This window comes from Zeus faber, assembly GCF_960531495.2.
Source record: "Zeus faber genome assembly, chromosome: 10".
NCBI classification, from domain to species: domain Eukaryota; kingdom Metazoa; phylum Chordata; class Actinopteri; order Zeiformes; family Zeidae; genus Zeus; species Zeus faber.
The window spans coordinates 33533012-33556292 of record NC_137199.1 but is presented as its reverse complement, the minus strand read 5'-3'; the positions used below and the strand labels follow the sequence as shown (position 1 = coordinate 33556292).

Here is a 23281-nt window from a genome sequence, read left to right as displayed (position 1 = left end):
GTGTGTCTGTGTGCGTGTGTGTGCGTGTGTGTGAATGCATGTGTTGTGGTCGTGCTGTGTGACTATTAAAGCCTCTTCTTCTATACTACTAACACACTACTGCTATATTACTACAATAATACTACTATACAACTATAATTATTGTAGTAGTATAGTAGTAGTATTAGTATACTACTACTCATTTTCAGCACTATGGATATACCGGTAGCGGCTGCTTCCTCCGTCTCTTCTCTCTGACAGCGAGTCACCCCCCCCCCCCCCCCCCCCCCGCCGCTGCCTAGCCCACAAAGCTCCGCCTCCTCTCACTCTGTCTCCACCGTCTCATTCATTTGTGATGGTGTCAGTCATTAAATGTGAGTGCAGAGCCTCCAGAAAACAGCTGGAGTGCTGAAATACTTTGCGGTAAAACGCAAACCTAACTCATAGAAATTGAGTTTTTCTCCTCCAGACAGCGCTGCACTGTGGGTGCGTTCCCCTTTTCCTTTCTTTATTTCAGATCTGTTTATTTTTGTGTGTTTCCTACTTGTACGAAACAAACTTTTTAAGCACAATTGAGTTTAGGGACTGTCCCGTTCCAAAAAACACCCCTGTGTGTCCTGTGCCGCGTCACACGTCTCCCTATTGCTTTGGGACTTCATTGAGTGAAAACTGTATGTGGGTGGAGTTCCACTCAAACACACCATTGCACTGTGATCAATAAGACGAGTTGACAACATGTGAACATGAACCCCCACGTCTCACCATAACACTTCCCTGCTCTCAGTACACGACAGCTACAACCCCCACGTGAGTGGGATTCCACCAGAGTAATGTAGTGATGACTGGGGGAAACAAGCAGATTTGCAATAAAACAAGACAAAAAAAAAAGAAGAAAGCTTCCCATGTAAAAGAAAGACCCATATCTGTCTGTCCGCTAAAGAAACCCCAAAAAAAACACACAGGAAAAAAACAAAAATAGTCCCAATAAGCTCTGTTCCAGAGACGGGATATGAGTGAATGTTCTATTGTCCTCTGCGAGTGAAATCTGGGTCACGTGAGACTGGACTGGGTCGGGTTCTGTCACGTGACCATGGGCTGCTGAGTTCCAGGAGGAACCACACAGCTGCTGAGTCAGAAGGAGTCATGGGATTCTTCATTTTTTACTCAAAGAGTGGGGGGGGTTCCTTTCTCAGAGTGAGACTGGGTCCTCTGGGGTCTCTTGGTCCCGGGGGTCTTTTGGGTCCTGGGTCATGGGGGTCCCGGTACCGGCTGGGACCTTCAAGGTACCAAACAGTCCATCTAACTCCAGTTCCTTTGTCCCCAGCTGTGGCTGTCCTTCGCCCCAGTAGCAGACCAGTCTGCCCAGTACCTGCAGGTGAATCTGGACCAGGTGAACTGGTTGTCCCTGGTCTACATGGTGGTGGCCATCCCCCTCAGCCTGGTGACCACCTGGATGCTGGACACGCTTGGGCTGCGAGTCACGGTACCAAGAACATGTTGAAAGGAACGCCAGGGTTCCATGGTTCAGAAAATAGTTTTTATGACGTGTTTAGTAATTCCTTATTCCCATTAGCTGATCCTGGGTTCGTGGCTCAACATGCTGGGGGCCTTGCTGCGTTTTAGCGCCACCCCATGGAGCATGGGGCTGGTGCACCCCTTCCCCCTGGTGCTGCTGGGCCAGACGCTGGCCGCCATGGCCCAGCCACTGGTCATCTTCGCCCCCACCAAGATGGCTGCTCTGTGGTTCCCAGAGAACCAGCGTGCCACCGCCAACATGATCGCCTCCATGTGTGAGTGTTTCACCTCCAGAAGGATCCGACTGACGCCGTTTCACTGCCATGTTGCTGTGACAACGCTTCTGTTATCTCAGGAAACTCCCACTTCAGAGTTAGGGGTTAGCTCTTCCTACAGGTGAGAAAGGCGGCTGCCTCGGGCTCCCCCTCCAAAGGTATCCAGGATGCACACGCCAGCGATCGGCGCCAAAGCAGTGTTTTTATTTTATTTTCCGTCTCTTCATGGAACGAAAGCGTGCGTAACGGGACACGTTGTCCATGACTCTCTCCCCAATCACCCCCTCTCTATGCCTTATGCGTAGAAAATAATCTTAAGGAGTCTACAAGTCGAGCCCCGCCCCACACTGTTTTTACTTCTTTAATTTGGAGGAATGGGGCACGGAGAGCCCAGGTCCATCCACACAAAAAATATACATATTTATCATTCCCCTCATTAATAATTCCTCACTGAGATGTTATCCCTGTGCATTTTGGAAGATTCTGTTTTATCCTGTTATTGTTATAAACACCGACTGACAAAACAATTGCTCCATTTGAAGCATCTCAGTCCACTGACTGGTTTCTGACTGATGGTTCCACTCGTTGGGTTTCAGGGGCAGCCCTGAGGAGGAGGCAGTAACGCTGCATTCTCATGGAAACTCAGAACATTTGTTTGAACTGATGCTGCGTTCCATGGCAACTCAGAAAACTGTAATTTTTGACTAAGGCACCTACCCTGGACCCTGTGTATTGCCATATTTTATATTATTATGAGTAGTAGTAGTAGTAGTAGTAGTAGTAGTATTAGGGGTCCATGCCATGTTATTGTTCTGATTATTATTTTTGTTCTTGGCACTTTTCGGGCTAAAGGTGTCTGGAACAGGACAACCACTGCAGCTACGGATCCCATGTATTGTACACGCAGCTTATTATTATTATTATTATTATTATTATTATTATTATTATTATTATTATTATGTTTAGTATTTATTAGCAGTAGTCGTAGAAGTATTAGTATTGTGTTCTGCATCATTTCTCGGAATATTCTGTGTGAAAATGAATATAATATACAGAGTTTGACTGAACCTGAAGGTCCTGTTGAAGAGAGGGAAGTAGAAACAAGAAGTAGAAACACATAAGAAGAGGAGCAGGAAGTAGACACACATAAGGAGAAGAGAACAGGAAGTAGAAACAGTTTCCTCCATCACTCCTTTCTTCTCTTTCAGCGAATCCTGTTGGTTTGCTCTGCGCCAACATCATCTCTCCGCTGGTCGCCACCACCAAGGAGCAGATCCCTGTACTGGTGAGTAGTACTGTAGCACTGTAGTACTGTAGCACAGTAGTACTGGCATCCTGGTGATGCCATCGCCCTTCACTTAGCACTCACCCATCCGGACAAAAAGGACACATACGTCCGAATGCTGTTCAGAGACTTCAGTTCTGCCTTCAACACGATCATCCCCCAGCACCTGAGCAGGAAGCTGACCCAGCTGGGCCTCAACACCTCCCTCAGCAATTGGATCCTGGACTTTCTGACGGGGAGACCTCAGACGGTTCGGATCGGGAACAACACCTCCAGCACCACCACGCTGAGCACAGGGGCCCCCCAGGGCTGTGTGCTCAGTCCGCTGATGTTCACACTACTGACTCATGACTGCACAGCGCTGCACAGCTCCAATCACATCATCAAGTTCGCCGATGACACCTCCCGCCCCCCAGCCTCACCACGTTCTACAGAGGGACTGTCGAGAGCATCCTGAGGAGCGGCATCACTGCCCGGTTCGGTAACTGCACCAACCTGGACCGTAAGAACCTGCAGCGAGTAGTGAGGACAGCTGAAGAGATCATGGGAATCCCTCTCCCCTCCATCTCAAACATCTACCCCATACGCTGCATCCGCAAAGCAACCAGCATTGCAGAAGACCCCACCCACCCCTCACATCAACTTTACACCCCCTTCCAATCTGGCAGAAGGTACTGAAGCAAACGGGCCCTCACATCTACACCATGCAACAGCTTCTTCCCCCAGGCCACCCCACCCCTCAACACTCAGGGACTGATCTCAACCCCCCCCCGCTGCTGTACTACGACTCTGACCACCACACTGTTACTGCCTATTGACAATTGCCACTATCTGACCCCCCTACACGCCTGGTTGTGTACTCTGCACTCTGTCGTATGTTGTCTACTGTCTTGTGTTGCTGTTTTGTACTTTTCTAAGTCACTTTACTTTCTACAACCACTGAACAAGATGTTGTTTAAATCACTTTACTTTTTACAACCACTGAACAAGAAGATGTTTAAGTCACTACTTTTTACAACCACTGAACATGTTGTTTAAGTCACTTCTTTTTACGACCACTGAACATGATGTTGTTTAAGTCACTTTACTTTCTACAACCACTGAACAAGATGTTGTTTAAGTCACTACTTTTTACAACCACTGAACATGTTGTTTAAGTCACTTCTTTTTACGACCACTGAACATGATGTTGTTTAAGTCACTTTACTTTCTACAACCACTGAACAAGATGTTGTTTAAGTCACTACTTTTTACAACCACTGAACATGTTGTTTAAGTCACTGCTTTTTAAAACCACTGAACATGTTGTTTAAGTCACTTTACTTTCTACAACCACTGAACAAGATGTTGTTTAATGCCAGACTATGTGTAGCATGTCATCCAACTGTGTTCTGTGTTACACGAGGTTCTTTGAGAAACTTTATCTCATTGCACTGTGTATATGGCTGAAATGACATTAAACCCTCTTGAATCTTGAATCGCGTGCTGTAGTGCTGTAGTGCTACAGCACTACAGTCATGACATAAATGTCATGACACCCGGTGATTCCGCACAATAATCTCTAAAAATACTAAAATGTGCGTAACTGACACAAGGCGCTCGTGCAGGCAGCCGCACGAGGCGGCGCCACAATCACGATTCTGGATTCTATAAATGATATTGATATTAATATTCATAACCCCCCCAGATGCTGGTCTATGCCATCCCAGCCGCCATCATCTGTTGCTTAGCAACGGTGGGGATCCGGAGCAGCACCCCCCCGACACCCCCGTCAGCCAGCGCTCTGTCAACATCAGAACCCTTCCTTCAGGGGGTGAAGCTGGTAAGAAAGACAGGTAGAGAGACAGACATGTTGGGAGAGACCGGTGTGAGACAGATAATGTATTTTGTGTAAGGTTTCAATAGATTTATTTGTTGTTGGTGGTGTGTGTGTGTGTGTGTGTGTGTGTGTAGCTCCTGGGGAACGCTTCCTACCTCCTCCTGTTGTTCTGCTTTGGTTCAGGCGTTGCCGTCTTCACCTGCTTTTCCTCCTTATTGGATCAGATCCTCTGTGTGCGAGGCTACTCCAGTGTAGGTACCAAACCAACCAACACCAACCAAGACTAACCAAGACCAACCAGGACCAGACTAACCAGGACCAGACTAACCAAGACCAAGCAAGACAACCAACACCAAGCAAGACCAACCAGGACCAGACTAACCAGGACCAGACCAACCAGGACCAGACCAACCAGGACCAGACTGACCAGGATCAGACTGACCAGGACCACACCGACCAGGACCAACCGGTACCGACCAGGACCAACCGGTACCGACCAGGACCAACCAGTACCAACCGGTACCAGACCAACCGGTACCAGACCAACCGGGACCAGACCAACCAGGAGCAGATTAACCAGAACCAGACTAAGCAGGACCAAACCAACCAAGACCAACCAGGAACAGACCAACCAGGACCAACCATGCAGGACCAGACCAACCGGGACATGACTAACCGGGACCAGACCAACCAGGACCAACCAAGACCAACCATTACTAACCGGGACCAACCGGGACCAGATTAACCAGGACCAGAACAACCAGGACTAGCCAGGCAGGACTAGACTTAACTGGGACCAGACCAACCGGGACCAGATTAACCAGAACTAGACTAACCAGGAAATGTGTGAAGCTAAACAGGAAGTAAGGTAAGCTAAACAGGAAGTGTGTGCAGGCCTTCTCAGGTGTGTGTGGCGCCCTCTTCATTGTACTGGGCGTGCTCGGTGCTGCAGCGGTCGGGTTCTACGTCGACAGGAACAGGAAGTTCACGGAGGTCACCAAGGTCAACATGGCGCTGAGTGCACTGGCCTGCTGCGCCTTCTCTGTGGTGAGAATCAGAAACCTGCTGCCTTGCTCAAGGGAACTGAACCCCAACCCCGCTAGTGCCTTGCTCTAGGGAACCCTTCCTTACTGTGGTGCCCCCCAGGTGTCCCAGATGAGGGGACAGGAAGTGGTCATTGCCATCGTCTCTTCCTTCTTCGGATGTTTTGGTTTCTCCATCTATCCCGTTGCCATGGAGCTGGCAGTAGAGTGTTCCTACCCCGTGGGAGAGGCTACGTCAGCTGGACTCATCTTCATCTCAGGGTACCACACTCCATCATCACTACACCTCCATCATCACCACCCTCATCATCACAAAGACCCATGAGGTGTTTTTGGATGAGGTGGTGCTGGGACAGAACAGACCTTTCAGGTGTTTTCTTCTGCTTCCATTGGCTCCTTCAGCAGGAACGCTGAACTGACGTCAACCAATGAGCTTTCAGTGTCACTTCCTGCTTCCTTCTATTTATTTGTAACTTTCACTGATTTATCAAACAAAGTTCCAACGGTCCCAAAACGCATCATGTCACTGAACCTGAACAAGTAGTACTAGATTAGTAGTTACAGATAGTACTGCACTTTTTATGGTACCATGCTATTATACTGTGTATTCCATTGTTCTGCAGTGTGTACTCCAGTGTGTACTGTGTACTACAGGCAGGTCCAGTCGGTTCTCCTCATGGTTCTCCTCCAGGCGCTGACGGTTCCTCTCGAAGATTCAGCTTCTTCCACCTGCTCCACAGGGGGCGCTGTGCTGAGTTGGAGAGGTACAACACACTAGTTGTGTATATTGTAATGCAGACATTTAAGGAAGTTTAGCGTCAGTCGCTTGTTCAGTGTTGTTATAGGACAATGTTGGTTTATATTTAGCTTGTTTGTCTTTATCTTTATTTTAAACTATGATGTCATTGTTGTAACTTGCCTTGCTGCAGTCATCCAGTTTCTGTGACGGCAGATGTCATTTATTTCTTTTGAAGTTATGTTTCCATGAAATAATAATAAATATAATTAAAAAAATAATAACCTCCTCCTCCCCAGTCTCCGTCCTGGTCATGGCCGCTCTCTGCAGCGTCTCCACCTGCGTGTTCATCCTCCTCTTCAGCACCAGGTACCGTCGCATGGAGGCTGAGGCCAGAGCAGCAGAGACCACACCTGATGGAGGCCACCCCCACCCCACCCCCGGTCCTGATGGAGCTCAGCACAGAACAGATGAATAAAGGACTTTTCTTGAGCAGTTTCCAACCACGTCAGCTGGACTGCAGAGGAGGTGGAGCAGGGTGCTCACCTGCTCCAGTCGGTGTTCGGTCCTTTTTCCATGTTGGTTGTGGTTTTAAATGACCCATGATGCACTGCAGCCCGGTACTCATCCTTGTACTGATACTTGGTTATTTTTTAAAGTCACGATACTTTCTTACTTTAGTACTTGAATATTCTTTTGGAGTAGTCTTCCTGTGGAGCAGAACCTTTTAAAACCACTAAATATTATTTAACGCACCTCATTCCTGATAATCCAACATTTATCTTTTTATATTCAAATAAACATGTTTTGAACATAAACAATGTTCATTCAGGATCAATGATGTCAAATAACTTCATAAAATGTTCAGTTTGTACTAAAACCTGTTTTAAAGGTGATGGCTACAAATACTGTGTACTTGTTTCTGACATTCAGGGATTTCAAACCTTTGAATTCCTCCACCAATCAAAGTTTAAATTTATTGTAATAAAACTAACTAAGCTGCTTTTATTGTTGTTTGATATGTTCATGTTTTATTAAATAAACTTCATTTTAAAACTTCATTGACATTATCAACGACAAAACAACTTGTTTTTTCTTTTTATTCTGAAAGAGACAGTGGTTCCATCACCTTTTCCAGGGATTACCCATGAGCCTCAGCACCTCAGCTGGACAGGAAGTGACACCAACCACTTCCTGATGAAACAGCAGAGAAACACTCGAGAGTTTAAACAATAAAACATTTAAAAAGTCAACGAGAAGTAGAGAAAGAAACACTTTGAATGGCACAAAGTAGAAAATAACGTGTGTGTGTGTGTGTGTGTGTGTGTGTGTTCACAGCTGCAGGGCACAGAACTGCTGGTAGGCGTTGAGGATGTGATGATCCAGCTCAGCAGTGAACAGCAGGTTCTCCAGAGTTCCCATGTACTGCTGGATGGTGCTGTGGTGCTGTAGGCACAGTGCTGCCAGTTAGTTTTACCGGTACTACAAGGTACTACTACTACCACATGATGTCATTTACAAGATTCTGTCCAAAGCAAAAAAAAATAAATTCTAACAATTCGGATTAATACATTTCCTGGTTGTCACAGTGCAACTGGAACAGGAGAGAGTGGAGCCACAACGCACTTTAAATACTACCAGTACCACAAAATGTACTACCAGGAGCATAAAAAGTATGATCATTATACACATTACAACGATCAGACACACACTGATCTAACATTCTGACTTGTGTGTTGGGTGGAGGTGTGTTGGGTGGTGTAGTACTCTGTGGAGGTGTGTCGGTGGTGAGGTATTGGGTGCTGTAGTACTGGGTGGAGGTGTGTTGGGTGCTGTAGTACTGGGTGGAGGTGTGTTGGGTGGAGGTGTGTTGGGTGCTGTAGTGTTGGGTGGAGGTGTGTTGGGTGCTATAGTGTTGGGTGGAGGTGTGTTGGGTGCTATAGTGTTGGGTGGAGGTGTGCTGGGTGCTATAGTGTTGGGTGGAGGTGTGTTGGGTGCTGTAGTGTTGGGTGGAGGTGTGTTGGGTGCTATAGTGTTGGGTGGAGGTGTGTTGGGTGCTATAGTGTTGGGTGGAGGTGTGTTGGGTGCTATAGTGTTGGGTGGAGGTGTGCTGGGTGCTGTAGTACTCGGTGGAGGTGTGTTGGGTGCTGTAGTACCATGAGGAAGACCTGCTGCAGCCTCTCGGTACAGTTCTTGTACCAGGTCGTACTGACGTCCACGCTGCCTGTCTCACAGCGAACCAGATGTTCAGTCAGCAGCATGATGAAGCGCTGGAAGAGCAACACAGCAGTCAACTACTGTACCCCACCCTACGCTACCGTACCCCACCCGACAGTAACTCACTCCACAGGACTGTACCGTATCCCACTGTGCAGTGCTGTAACCCTGCTGTTCAGTAGAGCCCAGTAGAACCCAGTTGAAACCAGTAGAGCCCAGTCATGCTGGTACCTGGAAGATGACCAGGAACAGGTTCTTCTGCTCGCTCTGAGCTGCCTCCACTTTCTCCTGCAGCCTCTCGATCTGCTCCTCCAGCTGTCCCTCCTCGTCCTCACTGTTCTTCTCCATGTCCTCGTCGTCTCCGCTGTCCCTCTGCTGAAGCACATGATGATATATCACATCTACTTCAGTGACATCATCAATCAAGTACAGACACTGTGACGTTGGAGGTGGTGGTTCACCCTCTTGTGCTGCTGCTTGTCCAGTTTGTCTTTGGCGTCTTCCAGCTCCTTCTGGATCTTCTGGACGTGTTTGTTCATCTTGCGGATGGTGGAGTGGAGGATCTCCCAGACAAAAAACCTACAAACCAAACACTTTACTCTCAACACTCAGAGTTTCTATCAAGCATCCACATGAGAGAAGAGTAGACATGTTGAAACTAAACAAACACTGAGGTGACGGAGGAATCCGTTCAATGACCTTGGTTGATCAGGATGAAAACAGAATGATCAAGTTTTCTGTTTTCTCAATTTTATCATCACTCAAACTACAAAGAAAACATCTGCATGAGCTGCTCCAGATATTTAAACTGTGTGTTTCACACTTTAGTTGAGTGTTCAAAATGTGTTATGAAACGGAGTCATCACTGACACTGCAGAGAACATGAAGGAAGCTCATTTCAATCATCTCAAGGTGTTTGCTGTGACCTGGTGAACACGTGAGCCATGTCCTGAGAGAAGAGCCAGTTTGCCACGGCGGCACAGTCCACGATCTGTGTCCGCACCAACTTGTCCACCAACACCGCCACCATCTGGAGCAGGAGGTGCAAACAGAGAAGACGGAGCGGTTTGAAGATGACATTACACTCCGGTGAACAGATCCCTCTTTCCACCACAGATTGGTCCTCAACCAGATCAGCCGATCACCTCGGTGCCAGCAGAGCTCATCTCACCTGCGGATGGTTCCTCCACACCTCGTAAACCACCCGCAAGATGTGCAGCTTCCCCTCGTCGCTCTCCGTCAGAGTCTTCAAGATCTCGTGGAACCTTCCCAAACGAGGATTAAAACTTAAATGGATGGATTTAGATCAGAGGTGTATCAGGCTGGAGGCCACGTGGCAACCAGACCACAACATTACCCACAAAGCTCCAAATCTGATTGCCAGGCCAACCTGGCAACCGTTCTTGTTCAGCCCTGGCAACATGTGAAAAGTCACTCCAGTTAATGTAAAGAGTCTCCTGACAGGAAACAGAACCAGTACATTCACCTCATTTAACATTGAGGTTGGTTGGGCAGCACTCACTTGGCCAGTGCACTGAAGGAGTGGCTGAAGGACTTGGCCGCCAGGTGGAGCAGCGTCTGCAGGAACACCTCGATCTTCAGAGGGTTGAAGCTCTCTCCTTCGTCTGGAGGAAGACGAGAGAGATGAGGAAGAGGAGAACAAACAACTTCCTGTCTGCAGCTTCTATCAGGGTGAGTTATCTCTGCTTCCTCACAGCAGCCGGTGAGGGGTTGCAAACAAAGTACGAGCATTCTCAACTTCTTTATCTCATTTGTTTTCCACCATCTACACATTTTATAAAGTTTGATGCAAACTTGCATAATTTCAAATTAATTTAAATTTTCACTCCTTCATTCCCAGTTTTGATGTGTGCCGCAAAGAGTCAGTATAGACGTTCAGTGGTGTAATTAATCACAATCCCAGTATAGTGTGTGTGAGTACAAGTATACAGAAGCAGCGTGTACCGAACTCCTCATCCTGGTTTGGGTTGGGAACGTCCTTCAGGATGCTCATGATCTCCTCATTGGACGCTCGGTTCTTGATGGCGTTGCTGATGGTGATGGCCACCGGGTATCCAGGCAACGAGGCTGGACAGAGACACTGTAGATATAATACTGTACATAACTTTTTGCTTTGGGCTGCTCCTGCTCCCGTTAGGGGTGGCCACAGCGGATCATCTGCCTCCAATACCTTCTGTTCTGTGCATCCTCCTCCCTGACACCACCCGCCTGCATGTCCTCCCTCAGCACCTCCATCAAGCTTCTCTTTGGCTTCCTCTTTCCCTCTTGCCTGGCAGCTCCACCCTCAGCCTCCTCCTCCCAATGTAACTCTCATCTCTCCTCCACACGTGTCCAAACCATCTCAATCCGGCCTCTCTCACTTTTCCACCAAACTGTCCAACCTGAGCTGTCCCTCTAATGTCCTCATTCTTAATCCTGTCCATCCTTGTCCCTCCCAATGAAAACCTCCACATCCTCGACTCTGCCACCTCCACTTCATCCACCTGCCTTTTAGTCGGTGCCACCGCCTCTAAACCGTACAACATGGCTGCTCTCACTACCGTCCTGTACACCTTCCCCTTCACTCTTGCTGGAACCCTTCCGTCACAGATCACTCCGGACCCTCTTCTCCACCCACTCCACCCTGCCTGTACTCTCTTCCGCACTCTCCGCTGCTTTGGATGGTCAACCCCAAGTACTTGAACTCATCTGCCATCCCCACCTCCACTCCTTGCATTCTCAGCTTTTCTCCGCCCTCCCTCCCATTCAGGCACATGTATTGTGTCTTACTCCTGATGACTTTCATTGCTCTTCTCTCTAATGCTGCCTCCACTTCTCCAGGCTCTCCTCCACCTGCTCCCTACTCTCGCTACAGATCACAATGTCATCCGTGAACATCATAGTCCACAGAGACTCCTGCCTGATTTAATCTGTTATCCTGTCCATCACCACTGCAAACAAGAAAGGGCTCAGAGCTGATGCTTGATGCAGTCCCACCTCCACTTTGATGCCTTGGTCACGCCTACTACACACCTTACTACTGACTGACTGCCCTCATACATATCCTGTACCACTCTAACGTACTTCTCTGCCGCCCCCGACTTCCTCGTGCAGTACCACACTTCCTCTCTCGGCAGCCTATCATACGCTTTCTCTAAATCCACAAAGATGGAGTGCAACTCCCTCTGGCCTTCCCTGTACTTTTCCATCAGTGTTCTTAAAGCAAACATGTCATCTGTAGTACTCTTTCCTGGCATGAAACCATACTGCTGCTCGTTGATCCCCACCTCTCCTCTTAGCCGAGCCTCCACCACCCTTTCCCATAGCTTCATGCTGTGGCTGATCAACTCTTTTCCCCTGTAGTTACTACAGCTCTGTACGTCTCCCTTATTCTTGAAGATGGTACCAGTAAACTTCTTCTCCACTCCTCCGCATCCTCTCCCTTTCCAGGATGGTGTTAAACAGTCTCGTAAGGAACGTCATCGCCATCTCACCTAAACATTTCCATGCTTCCCCAGGTTTGTCATCTGAGCCAACTGCCTTTCCACTCTTCATCTTCTTTAATGCTGTTCTCACCTCATTCTTGCTGATTTGCTGCACTTCTTGATCCACTATCCCCACATCATCCACTCTTCTCTCCCTCTCATTTTCTTCATTCATCAACTCCTCAAAGTACTCCTTCCACCTTCTCAACACACTCTCCTCCCTAGTCAGCACATTCCCATCATTATCCTTCATCACCCTTAACCTGCTGTACATCCTTCCCAGCTTGGTCCCTTTGTCTTGCCAATCGGTACAAGTCCTTTTCTCCTTCCTTACTGTCCAACCTCTCATACAACTCATCGTACGCCTTTTCCTTTTCCTTTGCCACTTCTCTTTTCGCCTTGCGCCGCATCAGCTTGTACTCATGTCTACTTTCTTCATCTCTCTGACCATCCCATTTCTTCTTCGCCAACCTCTTCTGCTCTATGCTCTCCTGTACTTCCTCGTTCCACCACCAAGAGTCCTTGTCTTCCTTCCTCGTCCTGCATGATACACGGCCAAGAAGGTACTCTACATTCTTGGCCGTCTCCCTCACCACTTCTGCAGTTGTTTCCCCATTCATCTGGTAACCGTTCATTCCCACCTATTGCCTGCAACACTCCTCCTTTTTCAACTCCCACCATTTTATCTTTGGCTCTTCTTTCACTCTCTTCCTCTTCTTGGCCTCCAGAATCATCCTACAGACCACCATCCAATGCTGCCTAGCTAAACACTCCCCTACCACCACTTTGCAGTCACTAATCTCTTTCAGATTTCACCTCCTGCATAAGATGTAGTCCACCTGTGTGCACCTTCCTCCACTCTTGAATGTCACCCTGTGTTCCTCCCTCTTCTTGACATACGTATTCACAACAGCCAATTCCATCCTTTTGGTGAAATCCACCTTGTGTCCTTCAACATTCCTCTCCTTGACACAATACCTACCAGTCACCTACGTCTCTGGTCCCTTGGCCAACATGCCCATTGAGATCTGCTCCAACCACCACTCTCTCCCTTGGGGACGCTCTCGGGTAAGCTTTTTACATTACATTACATTTAGCAGAAGCTTTTATCCAAAGCAACTTACAATTGTTCAAACACCGACGGACGCAGCCATCAGGAGCAATTAGGGGTTAGGTGTCTTGCTCAAGGACACTACAGCATGCTAGCAGGAGGAGCCTCTCCACCACTACATCCAACTCACTAAAGAATTTTTCTCTCTCTTCCATCTCACACCCAACTTGGGGAGCGTATGCACTGACCACATTCATTATCACTCCATCAATGTCCAGCTTCATGCTCATCACTCTGTCCCACACTGGTCACCTCCAAAACACTCTTGACATGTTCTTCCTTAAAGACCATCCCCACCCCATTTCTCCTGCCATCCACTCCATGGTAGAACAGTTTGTACCCGGCTCCAATACTCCTGGCCTTACCCCCCTTCCACCTGGTTTCTTGTACACATAGTACATCTACCTTCTCTCCATCATGTCAGCCAGCTCTCTCTTTACCCTTCATAGTGTGATAATACTGTACATGATACTGGAATATTGTTCATACACTGAAATCAGACATTTGACGTTAAGAGCAGATTCACTGTGTTCAGGTGATGAAGAGACGTGCACATACATGCGCTCTCCTCTGCGTATTTGTAGTAGAAGGAGGGGTCAGCGGGGATGAGGGCGGCGAAGGTCGGAGGGACGATGTCCACGATGCGCTGGTGATAGGAGAGTCTGGAAAGGACAGGACACTGTTTAGGGAGTCTACTAGTAGAGAACAAAGTCAGACAAAGTACACAAGTCCACCAGCTACAGCTACATCTGTAGCTCCACCCACGCTGCATTTTCTCTCCGTACCTCATGCACTTCTCCAGAACTTCCTTGACGAACTTGGGTTTGGGTTTCTCCCCGTCCATGGTTAGACAGTCAGCCCTTCGCAGAGAGAAACCTCATCACTTTAGAGTATTCCTGGTAAAGACTTTCCACTCAGAATGCTGTGATAACCAGTTAAATACTCACCAGTCGTCCCAGCTCCATCTGAACTGGAAGTTACTCAGATGATGAGAAAACCAGTTTATTAGTCTGAAAATTTAGAGATGGCAGAGTTAGAGGTTTAGAACCATCAGCGTGGTCTGGAAGGTTTAGAACCCTCAGCGTGGTCTAGAAGGTTTAGAACCACCAGTTTTCTGGACCTCTCTGGTGGTTCCAGACCTTCTATAGAACCATCAGATGGTTCGAGAAGGTCTGGAACCACAACCGAAGGTGTAGAAGCAGCAGCAGTTACCGGTCTATGCAGGTGGTCTTCATGGAGTCCAGTCTCATGTAGAGCATCTCAGTGGCTTGAGCCAGCTAGCGGGAGGCTGTTAAGGTGGAATGTGATCACAGACAGCAGAGCAGTCGCTGTTGACTGCTCATTCTCAACTATTTTTCATTGTTATTCATAAGACTATCCACAGATACACTATGTTATACCATCTACCTCCACAAACCCAAAAGGTAAAAACTCTAAAAGCTTCTTTTGTGATGTGTATTACTTGTTTTTTGAAACCATTTATAATATTTAAGTAGATAACTTTGAGTGAAGGTGAAATATTCAAACCAAAACGACTTCTTCATTTCATGACTGTAGTGTTATAAACACTGACGTGCACAGAGCAGCGAGAAGGATACCACCTGCGGCAGCGAGCCGGGCTGCAGCTTGCAGAGCTCGATGAGCAGCGTGGTGTACATGACGTCAATGTGCGGGGGCAGCGGGAGCTGGAAGAGCTCCCCGAAGATCACCTGAGAAGAGGAGGACAGGGTCACCGCCGGAGCTTACCAGAGGTCACGTTACAAAGGACCGACCTCTAGCCAAGGTCAGGGCTGCCGGACATTCTGGCCGACAAACAATCAAGTCAATTATATAGTTCAGGGGTACATAAAACTCTCTCTCAACCCCGTCATTCCAAATGGTCAAGTACACAAATGTACTATTTAAAATGGACAGATGCCTGTGACCAGGGATAAACCACATCGCATCGTTCTCACATTGCTCACCAGAATACCAGTATAAGTTTTGATGATAAAAGTAATAATAATTTGGAAGAGCAGGGCTGGCTCGGGCGCGGAGAGGGAGCGACCGAAGCGCATTTTGTGCACCTGTCTTTCCCAAGGTATTTATGGTGCGCGCCAGCGATGGGGTGCCCGAAATCAGCGCCAAAACAGTGTGTTTTGATTGAAGATGTGGGTTATTTTATGTCTCCATGCGTCATGAGGACTCTAATTCACTCTCTCCCTGATCGGGACTCACGGAGAGCCGTGTTCCATTCACACATATAAAAATATATTTATGATGCCCCTTATTTATAATTCCTCATTGAAATGTTATAACTGTGCATTTTGGAAACTTCTATCTGTTTTATGCTGTTATTATAATTATAAGGACCAGGGGGCTGCGTAAGCTGTTCTCTTACATGTTCGAAATAAAAGGCACGTGTTGTTGCACGTGTCGCCCCCATGACTTGTATTTAAGAAATAGATTGTACACCCTTTTTTTCCATTTACCAAGCAACAATTTTATTTTTATTTTCTTTTTTTTTTTTTCAAGGCACACTTTCCTTATTTTTGTGCATATTCAGAAAATCATTTGGCGACCCCACTAGGGGTCGGGACCCCTTGTTTGAGAATCCCTGATTTAGACAAGTTTTGCATATGAGTCAGGTGTTTGTCTGGTGTTGTGTGTGCCTTCCTGTGTGACTGTGGTTCAATAGTAATGTTCAGCATAACTGGAACAACTTTATTAGTTTCTGTACGTTTTTCCACTTTGACTCAGAACAGATCAGATCCTCTATGGAGATCTTACCTCCACGATGTGGTAGTTCAGGGGAATCTTGTTTTTTCCAGGATAACTGAGCAGCTGGGCAGCGCTGAGAAAAAGTAAAACAGAGTTACACTTCACACCGTATAACAATACAAGACATTTTGCAATCATAGATCATAAATTAAACCCTAATAACATTTTACTCCCCTGGAAAGAGTCAATCCATTTTTGTATGCGCTGCAATATAAAATTAAAGGTTTTCTTTCTCAAGCAGACATTAAACTGTCTATGATCTGATTATTTGTATTATTATTATCATTAATTCTATTACTGTTCTACAGTGTTGAACTGCAGTCTACATCCTCACCAGTTCTTCCTCTCCTTCCAGTGCGACTTGATGATGCAGTGCAGATTCTCCTCGATCACAAACCTTTCCACCGAGTGGCTGCCGGGCATCACAGGACCCTGAATGTACATAGAATAATACAAATATTACCTCATCTGGTTTCACATTGATCTAGTTTTAAAATCTTTGCCTCATTATAAAAATGGAGGCATGCTAATGTACTATAGGTGTGGCTCAGTGTTAGTGCGGGCGTGGTTCAGTCTTGAAACCGCACAAAGACCAATAATTTAGTCCTAGTGCCGGCGTGGCCCCGGTACCTCCGGGGCGTCTGTGTAGTCGAACATGCGGAACACCACCCCGGGCGTGGGGTACTGGGCGTCGGGCATGTGTCCCGGGGGGGTGAAGGGCGGCAGGTTGTGCTGCAGCGCTTCACACAGGACACTGTCGAAGGCGATGTACGGTCGCAGGATGTGGCGCTCCTGCCAGCGATCCTTCTTCAGCTTCTGGATCTGGGCCCACAGGCAGTCCAGGTACTGGGGGGGGGGGGGGGGGGGGGTTATGACTGTGCATTGTTATATACAAGGGAAAACCGCATTTCATGTTGAAAAAATGGCTACCTCCTCCTGGGGGTGGGGCTTGTCAGCAGTCCACACCTGCAGCATGGGAACATGCGTCTTCATTCGCCTCCTGGAAAACAAAGTGCACATCAGGAGGCGAGCAGGAGCCTGGATGCCGAACAGGAACCAGAAGTAGGAGAGTGGCCATCTTACTTGAGGAAGCCTTCGATCTGACTGAGCAGACGGTCCATCTCCACGTCCTTCTTCTCATAGAGCTCCTTCCCCACCCAAGGCAGGCTGGACAGCACCACGTACACGAACCAGTCCGACCGCACCTGAACACGCAGCTTGCTGTTAACACCGTCACCATGGGAACCAGTCTGACCGCATCCGAACACGCAGCTTCCTGTTAACTCCGTCACCATGGGAACCAGTGCGACCGCAGCTGAACACGCAGCTTCCTGTTCACTCCGTCACCATGGGTACCAGTGCGACCGCACCCGAACACGCAGCTTCCTGTTCACACCGTCACAATGGGAACCAGTCCAACCGCACCCAAACACGCAGCTTCCTGCTCACACCGTCACCATGGGTACCAGTGCGACCGCACCCAAACACGCAGCTTCCTGTTCACACCGTCGCCATGGGAACCAGTGCGACCGCAGCTGAACACGCAGCTTCCTGTTAACACCGTCACCATAGGAACCAGTGTGACCACACCCCAACGCGCAACTTCCTGTTAACTCGTCACCATGGGAACCAGTGCGACCGCATCGAACACGCAGCTTCCTGTTCACACCGTCACCATGGGAACCAGTGCAACCGCAGCTGAACACACAGCTTCCTGTTAACACCGTCACCATGGGAACCAGTGCGACCGCATCGAACACGCAGCCTCCTGTTAACACCGTCACCATGGGAACCAGTGCGACCGCATCGAACACGCAGCCTCCTGTTAACACCGTCACCATGGGAACCAGTGTGACCGCACCTGAACACGCAGCTTCCTGTTAACTCGGCACCATGGGAACCAGTGCGACCGCTTCGAACACGCAGCTTCCTGTTCACACCGTCACCATGAGAACCAGTGCGACCGCAGCTCAACATGCAGTTTCCTGTTAACTCCTTCGCCATAGGAACCAGTGTGACCGCAGCCGAATACGCAGCTTCCTGTAAACACCGACATCCCAACTCAACACCATTCCAGTCGGTGGGACACTGTTCCTAAACCACACACTGGTACAATCTACTGAGAATATGACTTTTTAGTGGATTCTAGTTTGATGGAAGGACAGGAAAACAGTGTGAAGCGTCGTTCTACAGCGTGGAGTCATCTCTACCACCTCACTCTAAACCTTTCTTACAATACTATAATCTTAGAGTTCAACGCTAACCTCCAATGTATGCAACGGGCCGGTCCAGATTCACACACGGACCAGTGGAACTTTGTAAACTTTAGTAAAAAGAAGGTTCTCCAAAACGCCACTGACAGGGAGCAGTGCGTCGCATCAGTCAAGTTCTGGAGAAATTCTAGATGATGAAACAGCAGGTCTGCATCCTCTGATCTTCATCATCGCCTGCTCCTGCCTGGCGGTGTCTACCTGAGGAACGTCCTCCTCCTGCGTGACGCTGATGAAATTCTCAAACATGGCGACCATGGAGGGAGCAGCGATCACATGGCAGTTCACCAAGTCAGACAGGAAACGCACCTGATGAAAATACAAAGACATCAATACTTAATACCAATACTCAACGTTGAAAGTACACGGTAGTACTGCAGTACTTGCCAGGTAAACCGCTTCATTGTACAAGTTATTTTTTAGCGTTTCCTTCAGCTGTCTGATCATCGCCTCCACAAACTCTCCTCCGAAGTTGTAGTTCCTGGCGTTGAGGAGACCGACCAGCGTGGTGTACACCGTCAGCTTCTCCGGGAGGAGCCGCGCGCTGGGACAAACACGCAACCGAACGGAAAATTAGATCTGAGCCGCTGCAAACAAACTAAAAACTAAAAACTAAAAACTCCCAGATCCTGGAGGGACAGAGCAATCCATTTTACTTTTGCAATTTATTTATTTGGTATTCCAAAGAAATACGACAATTCCACAGAATATCAACACTGAGATTTTAAATAAAGCCCTGTGTGAAATGCACTCTTATTTTGAAATAGCCGACCCCTGGAACTCACACAGCGCAGAGGATTCTCAGAATCTTGTTCTTGTAGTTGGGCAGGTCGGCCTCCAGGACGCCGGCCAGGTCCTCCAGGTTGCTCTCCAGTGACGAGGCGCTCTGAGAAAACGGGAGCAAAAACACAGATCAGATCTTTGGTCTGGTCATGAGGAGCTACACAATTTCATTACCTTTAATCTCTTGAACAACTGGAAACGTCTGCTCAATAACAATTCTAATAAATATATCAACCAATAGTCCTCACACAAAAACTGGTCTTTCTTGGGTGCTTTCACTAATGTGAACATGATGAGTTATACTTTCTGCCTTCACATAACATGTAGATGTACTTTCTGCCTTCACCGAACATGTATAAGTACTTTGTGCTGCCATCGAACATGTATAAGTACTTTGTGCTGCCACCGAACATGTATAAGTCAGGACTTGACAGTAACTGTTGCCCGGATGCCCTTGGCAACCAGATTGAGTCAACTGGCAACCATTTCTTGGCCTCTGGTTGCCCCCTTTGGCAACCACTTGAACATAAAAAAATAGGGACAAAAAACAGAAAAATGTGCACCCCAAAATAAATGAAAAATTTGCATTAGTGATATTTTAATATTGCTGTTACAGTCTGAACCAGAACACTGCATGTGCATTGGTGCGTTTATTGACGTGCCCACCGGTGCACACAGGCACCTATTCACGTTTGAATGTGTTTCTTCGTCATTTGTGACGTGAAAACATCACATTTCCACATCGTCAGAGAAAGTGAGTGTGCATCCTGCTCAAAGTTGAGTTCTAAAATCGCACGGAACGTCTATTCTGCCGGGCTGCTGACAGCGCTGTCGGCCCAAGAGTCAACAAACAACTCACTTTCCGGAAAATGTCGCTTTTATTGACATCAATTTGGGTGACTTTGGGACGATGAAATGGGACGACCCATTTCAGCATTTTTTATCCGTCGAAGAGAACGACGCCATCTGCGATCCATAACTAGTGGCCCCTTTCCCTGGAATTATGTTAGAACTAAGGACTCGGACACAGTTGAAGTCTCCGGTTTAAATCCCTCCAAAGCGATGCTACTTTCACAAGCTCGGAAAACTAATGCGGGTCGGAAGTGATGCCTTCATTGGAACACAGAAAACCGTTGGCTACCGCCATATGTTTCAGATCTCTTTTCACCATAAATGTCTTTTCATCCCTGTACAGTTCACTAAAAAGTAGGTGTGAAAAAAACATTTACGTTCAAACTAGACAGAAAACAATAAACGACAATGAAACGACATTGCGCACTTACAAAATTAACTAAAATAAAAATATACAGGAAATGTCTTTAGATTGTCTTTTTTCTCGTTAATTTGGTCAAATTTGTCAACATATAGCCGTTAGAATACAATAAAAAATTATTATCTTTGTAGACACACAGCATTAATAATGAGCACGGCTCAGAACTCATCTGGTGGAGAGCTACTTTTAAATGGAAAGATGCAAATTAGAAATTACGGTTGTTAACAATGAGGGGACAAATAGGACTGTTGAGATTCCTATTATGTGTGCTGAGCATATGCATGTGGGTGTAACAGAGAGACAGACACATGCTAAGTGTGACCAGAGGAGTAGCGTTATGACAGCTCTTGTCTGTCTTGACTCGTGTTTCTTCCCCTCCGAAGATTCAAATTCTGGTAAGTATCAGATACAACACCAACTACATAGAATTTAGTTCGGTTACTGTACTTAAGCTTTTAAACATTATTCTATGTCACTTTTTTATTATACAGCTGATGTAAAAATGCATAGTATCTTAATTACTCCAAATATAAGGTGACTAAATACGGCAACCATATTTTCAGTTTCAGCAACCAAGAGCTGATGCCAGGTTGCCAGCCTGGCAGCCACTTTTAAAAGTTAGGGTACAGCCCTGTGAGTACTTTCTGCCTTCACCAAATATGCATAAGTATTTTTTGCTGACACCAAACATGAATAAGTACTGCGTCTTTACCTTTTCTCCAACTCGACATATCAGCGATTCGAGTCGATCCTCGATCTCCGTGGGCTCCGACGTCCTCCTCCTCTTGTGGGACTGACCCCCTGATGGTTTGACAAGGAATAAACAATACAGAACGGACTCTTCTCTTAATTTGATGTGAGATATATGAGCTAATGGTAGAATGGACTCAAACCAGGTCCATGTGGAACATAAAGAGCATGCAGAGGTTCAGATCTGTGTCACTGACAGAGACTCAAAATATAACCTGGTGCTATTGTTGCTGATGTTTTTATTTTAAAGACCACTTTTAGATAGTCAGTGGGTGCTATTGTTTATCCTTGCAATGATATTAGACAGAAAATGTGTTTATAGGTCCATGAACTCACATAACCTGCAAATTTTCCTTCAATCTCGTCTGTTTTATTGGACTGGTTTTGTCACATTCAAGCAAGTATAATGCCTTGAATATTTGCAATGAATATTACAATGTCTAGAATATGTATGTAATTAGCTATTGTGGAATACATTCATCAAATTTGATTTTGAGCCAATTATGTCTGTGTTGCAATTCTACATATCTGGGTGAGGTTGGTAATCAAAATAGCATGTGCAACTTCCACATTACATGGGGACATTGCACTTCTCACATGGTCACATATGGAAAGGAATACTAATATAAATATAAGGTAGTTGATGATTCACTATAACTAAGTTCGAAATGTGTTTTCTCGATTAAAATCTTGAGTTTAGACCACAATTAAAGAAATTAATACATTTTTACGGCTGCAGTATTTGGGTTAGCAGTATCTTTGAAAATGTCCCTTTGAAGAGACCGTCCTCAGGTGATAGGAGTCTACCAAACGGAGTACGAGCCAAGGAGTCATCTGTACACCCCCCACTGGATGCACCTAAGGACCTAATCACACATTTCCAGGTGAAGATCATGAGAAGATGCTGCAGACACTGCAATAAAGGATACACCAACACTATGATACGATAAAGAATACACTAACGCACTATGCTGTAAGTGGAATGTTCCTCTTTGCTTTTCAGAGGAAAGCTGAAACTGCCTTTGGGACTATCATTGCAAATGAACATGGCTTAACGCTGGGAATAAGACGAAATTCAGTTTTGTAAATGCAATTTTATCCTGTCATTTGTAATAAATGAATGACTATTCATAAAAATATGACTTGTGTGATTATTGTTCATGACATACTGTTATGGGGCTAAATAAGCAATCGACCTGCAAATGAACCCTTAGTTGTTCTGTACATGTGTTCACACAATGTGAATACAAATCCAGAAAGGGGGCTCCCAACTAGGGACAGCGTTGCAGTACTACACCATTTCCCTAAAAACTTATTAAAATGTAAAACAATTGTAAACCCTTAAATTCCTGCATAGTATATTGTTTGTTTTGCTTTTCATTATAGTTTGTGTGTTCCCATCTCCCCAGCCTCCTACATTCCCGCTTAGCCTCTGTTAGCCTAGCAGCTAAGCTCCGCTGCACACACTGAACCGCTTCCATGCGGGAAACACAGCGACTTAACCCGCGCGAGTTGGGTGGAAAGCAGCGTTGGATTCGCGGTAGCGCCTCCCTGTGCTGCATGCAGCTTAGCATGTAGCAGCAGCTAGCCGGCAGGCTAGCCCACGAGCCTCGCTCCGGTAAAAAGGGCCGGTTTACCGTCACTGTCGTCGCTGTGTCTCCGCCGGGACATGGTACTTGCTCCGAGGCTCAGTCGCCGAGTCCGGGATGAAACCGTGAAAGCGGGAACGGGCAGCTGAAGCTTCCAGACGCTTCACCGGCCGCAGCGTGTAGTGACGCACTTCCGGGGAAGGGTCAGCGCACAGACGTAGCAAACCGAGATGAATGCGCTGAGCCAAGACACGTCAATACCGCCGTCATCTTGACGCAGTGTTCACTCCACGCACTGCGCTGAAAGAACCGACCAAAAAAAAAAAAACGGGAAAAGTTGCAACGCCTGGTTTGTTTTCTTTTATTGTTTCTATATTGTTGCTATGTAAAA

General features: G+C 46.9%; 2 protein-coding genes across 6 annotated transcripts in view; one reads left to right on the top strand and one right to left on the bottom strand.

The window, feature by feature from the left end:
* slc49a3 (solute carrier family 49 member 3) overlaps positions 1-7711 on the top strand; it is an 11200-nt gene extending 3489 nt beyond the window's left edge. The window contains exons 2-10 of one of the 2 annotated variants that reach the window (XM_080008411.1): positions 1304-1462; positions 1553-1769; positions 2978-3054; positions 4742-4876; positions 5008-5124; positions 5768-5920; positions 6020-6177; positions 6571-6680; positions 6952-7711. In XM_080008411.1, the coding sequence (XP_079864537.1) occupies positions 1304-1462; positions 1553-1769; positions 2978-3054; positions 4742-4876; positions 5008-5124; positions 5768-5920; positions 6020-6177; positions 6571-6680; positions 6952-7130 (1305 nt within the window). In that variant the 3' untranslated portion in view covers positions 7131-7711. Of the gene's footprint in view, positions 1-1303; positions 1463-1552; positions 1770-2977; positions 3055-4741; positions 4890-5007; positions 5125-5767; positions 5921-6019; positions 6178-6570; positions 6681-6951 lie in introns of both variants that reach the window. The other variant, XM_080008412.1, reaches the window with a different exon arrangement.
* Positions 7712-7770: 59 nt separating this feature from the next.
* On the bottom strand, positions 7771-23073 carry ncbp1 (nuclear cap binding protein subunit 1). 4 transcript variants are annotated; one of them, XM_080008322.1, is made up of 23 exons: positions 22939-23073; positions 21264-21352; positions 19281-19381; positions 18883-19039; positions 18697-18804; positions 17309-17430; positions 17156-17225; positions 16856-17071; positions 16560-16657; positions 16235-16298; positions 15064-15174; positions 14678-14742; positions 14413-14475; positions 14251-14325; positions 14024-14127; positions 10835-10957; positions 10392-10494; positions 10041-10134; positions 9796-9899; positions 9331-9448; positions 9101-9244; positions 8809-8922; positions 7771-8098 (listed from the first exon to the last, which is right to left on the bottom strand). In XM_080008322.1, exons 1-23 carry the CDS (start codon positions 22970-22972, stop codon positions 7985-7987), a joined length of 2391 nt encoding a protein of 796 aa, XP_079864448.1. In that variant the 5' UTR covers positions 22973-23073; the 3' UTR covers positions 7771-7984. The 4 variants fall into 4 exon arrangements, 2 of the variants coding, with proteins under 2 accessions (XP_079864448.1, XP_079864449.1); XM_080008323.1 differs by having other exon boundaries at positions 9101-9241; XR_013844364.1 differs by lacking the exon at positions 7771-8098 and having other exon boundaries at positions 10840-10957.
* Between the last annotated feature and the right edge of the window lie 208 nt (positions 23074-23281).

Coding starts and splice junctions, on each gene's coding strand:
- ncbp1 (XM_080008322.1), bottom strand. CDS start 22,972: ATGTCCCGGCGGAGACACAGCGACGACAGTGACG. Junction 14,743..15,063: donor CCGGCTCGCTGCCGCAGGTG/GTATCCTTCTCG, acceptor GCCTCCCGCTAG/CTGGCTCAAGCCACTGAGAT. Junction 10,958..14,023: donor ATACGCAGAGGAGAGCGCAT/GTATGTGCACGT, acceptor GTCTCTGTCCAG/CCTCGTTGCCTGGATACCCG.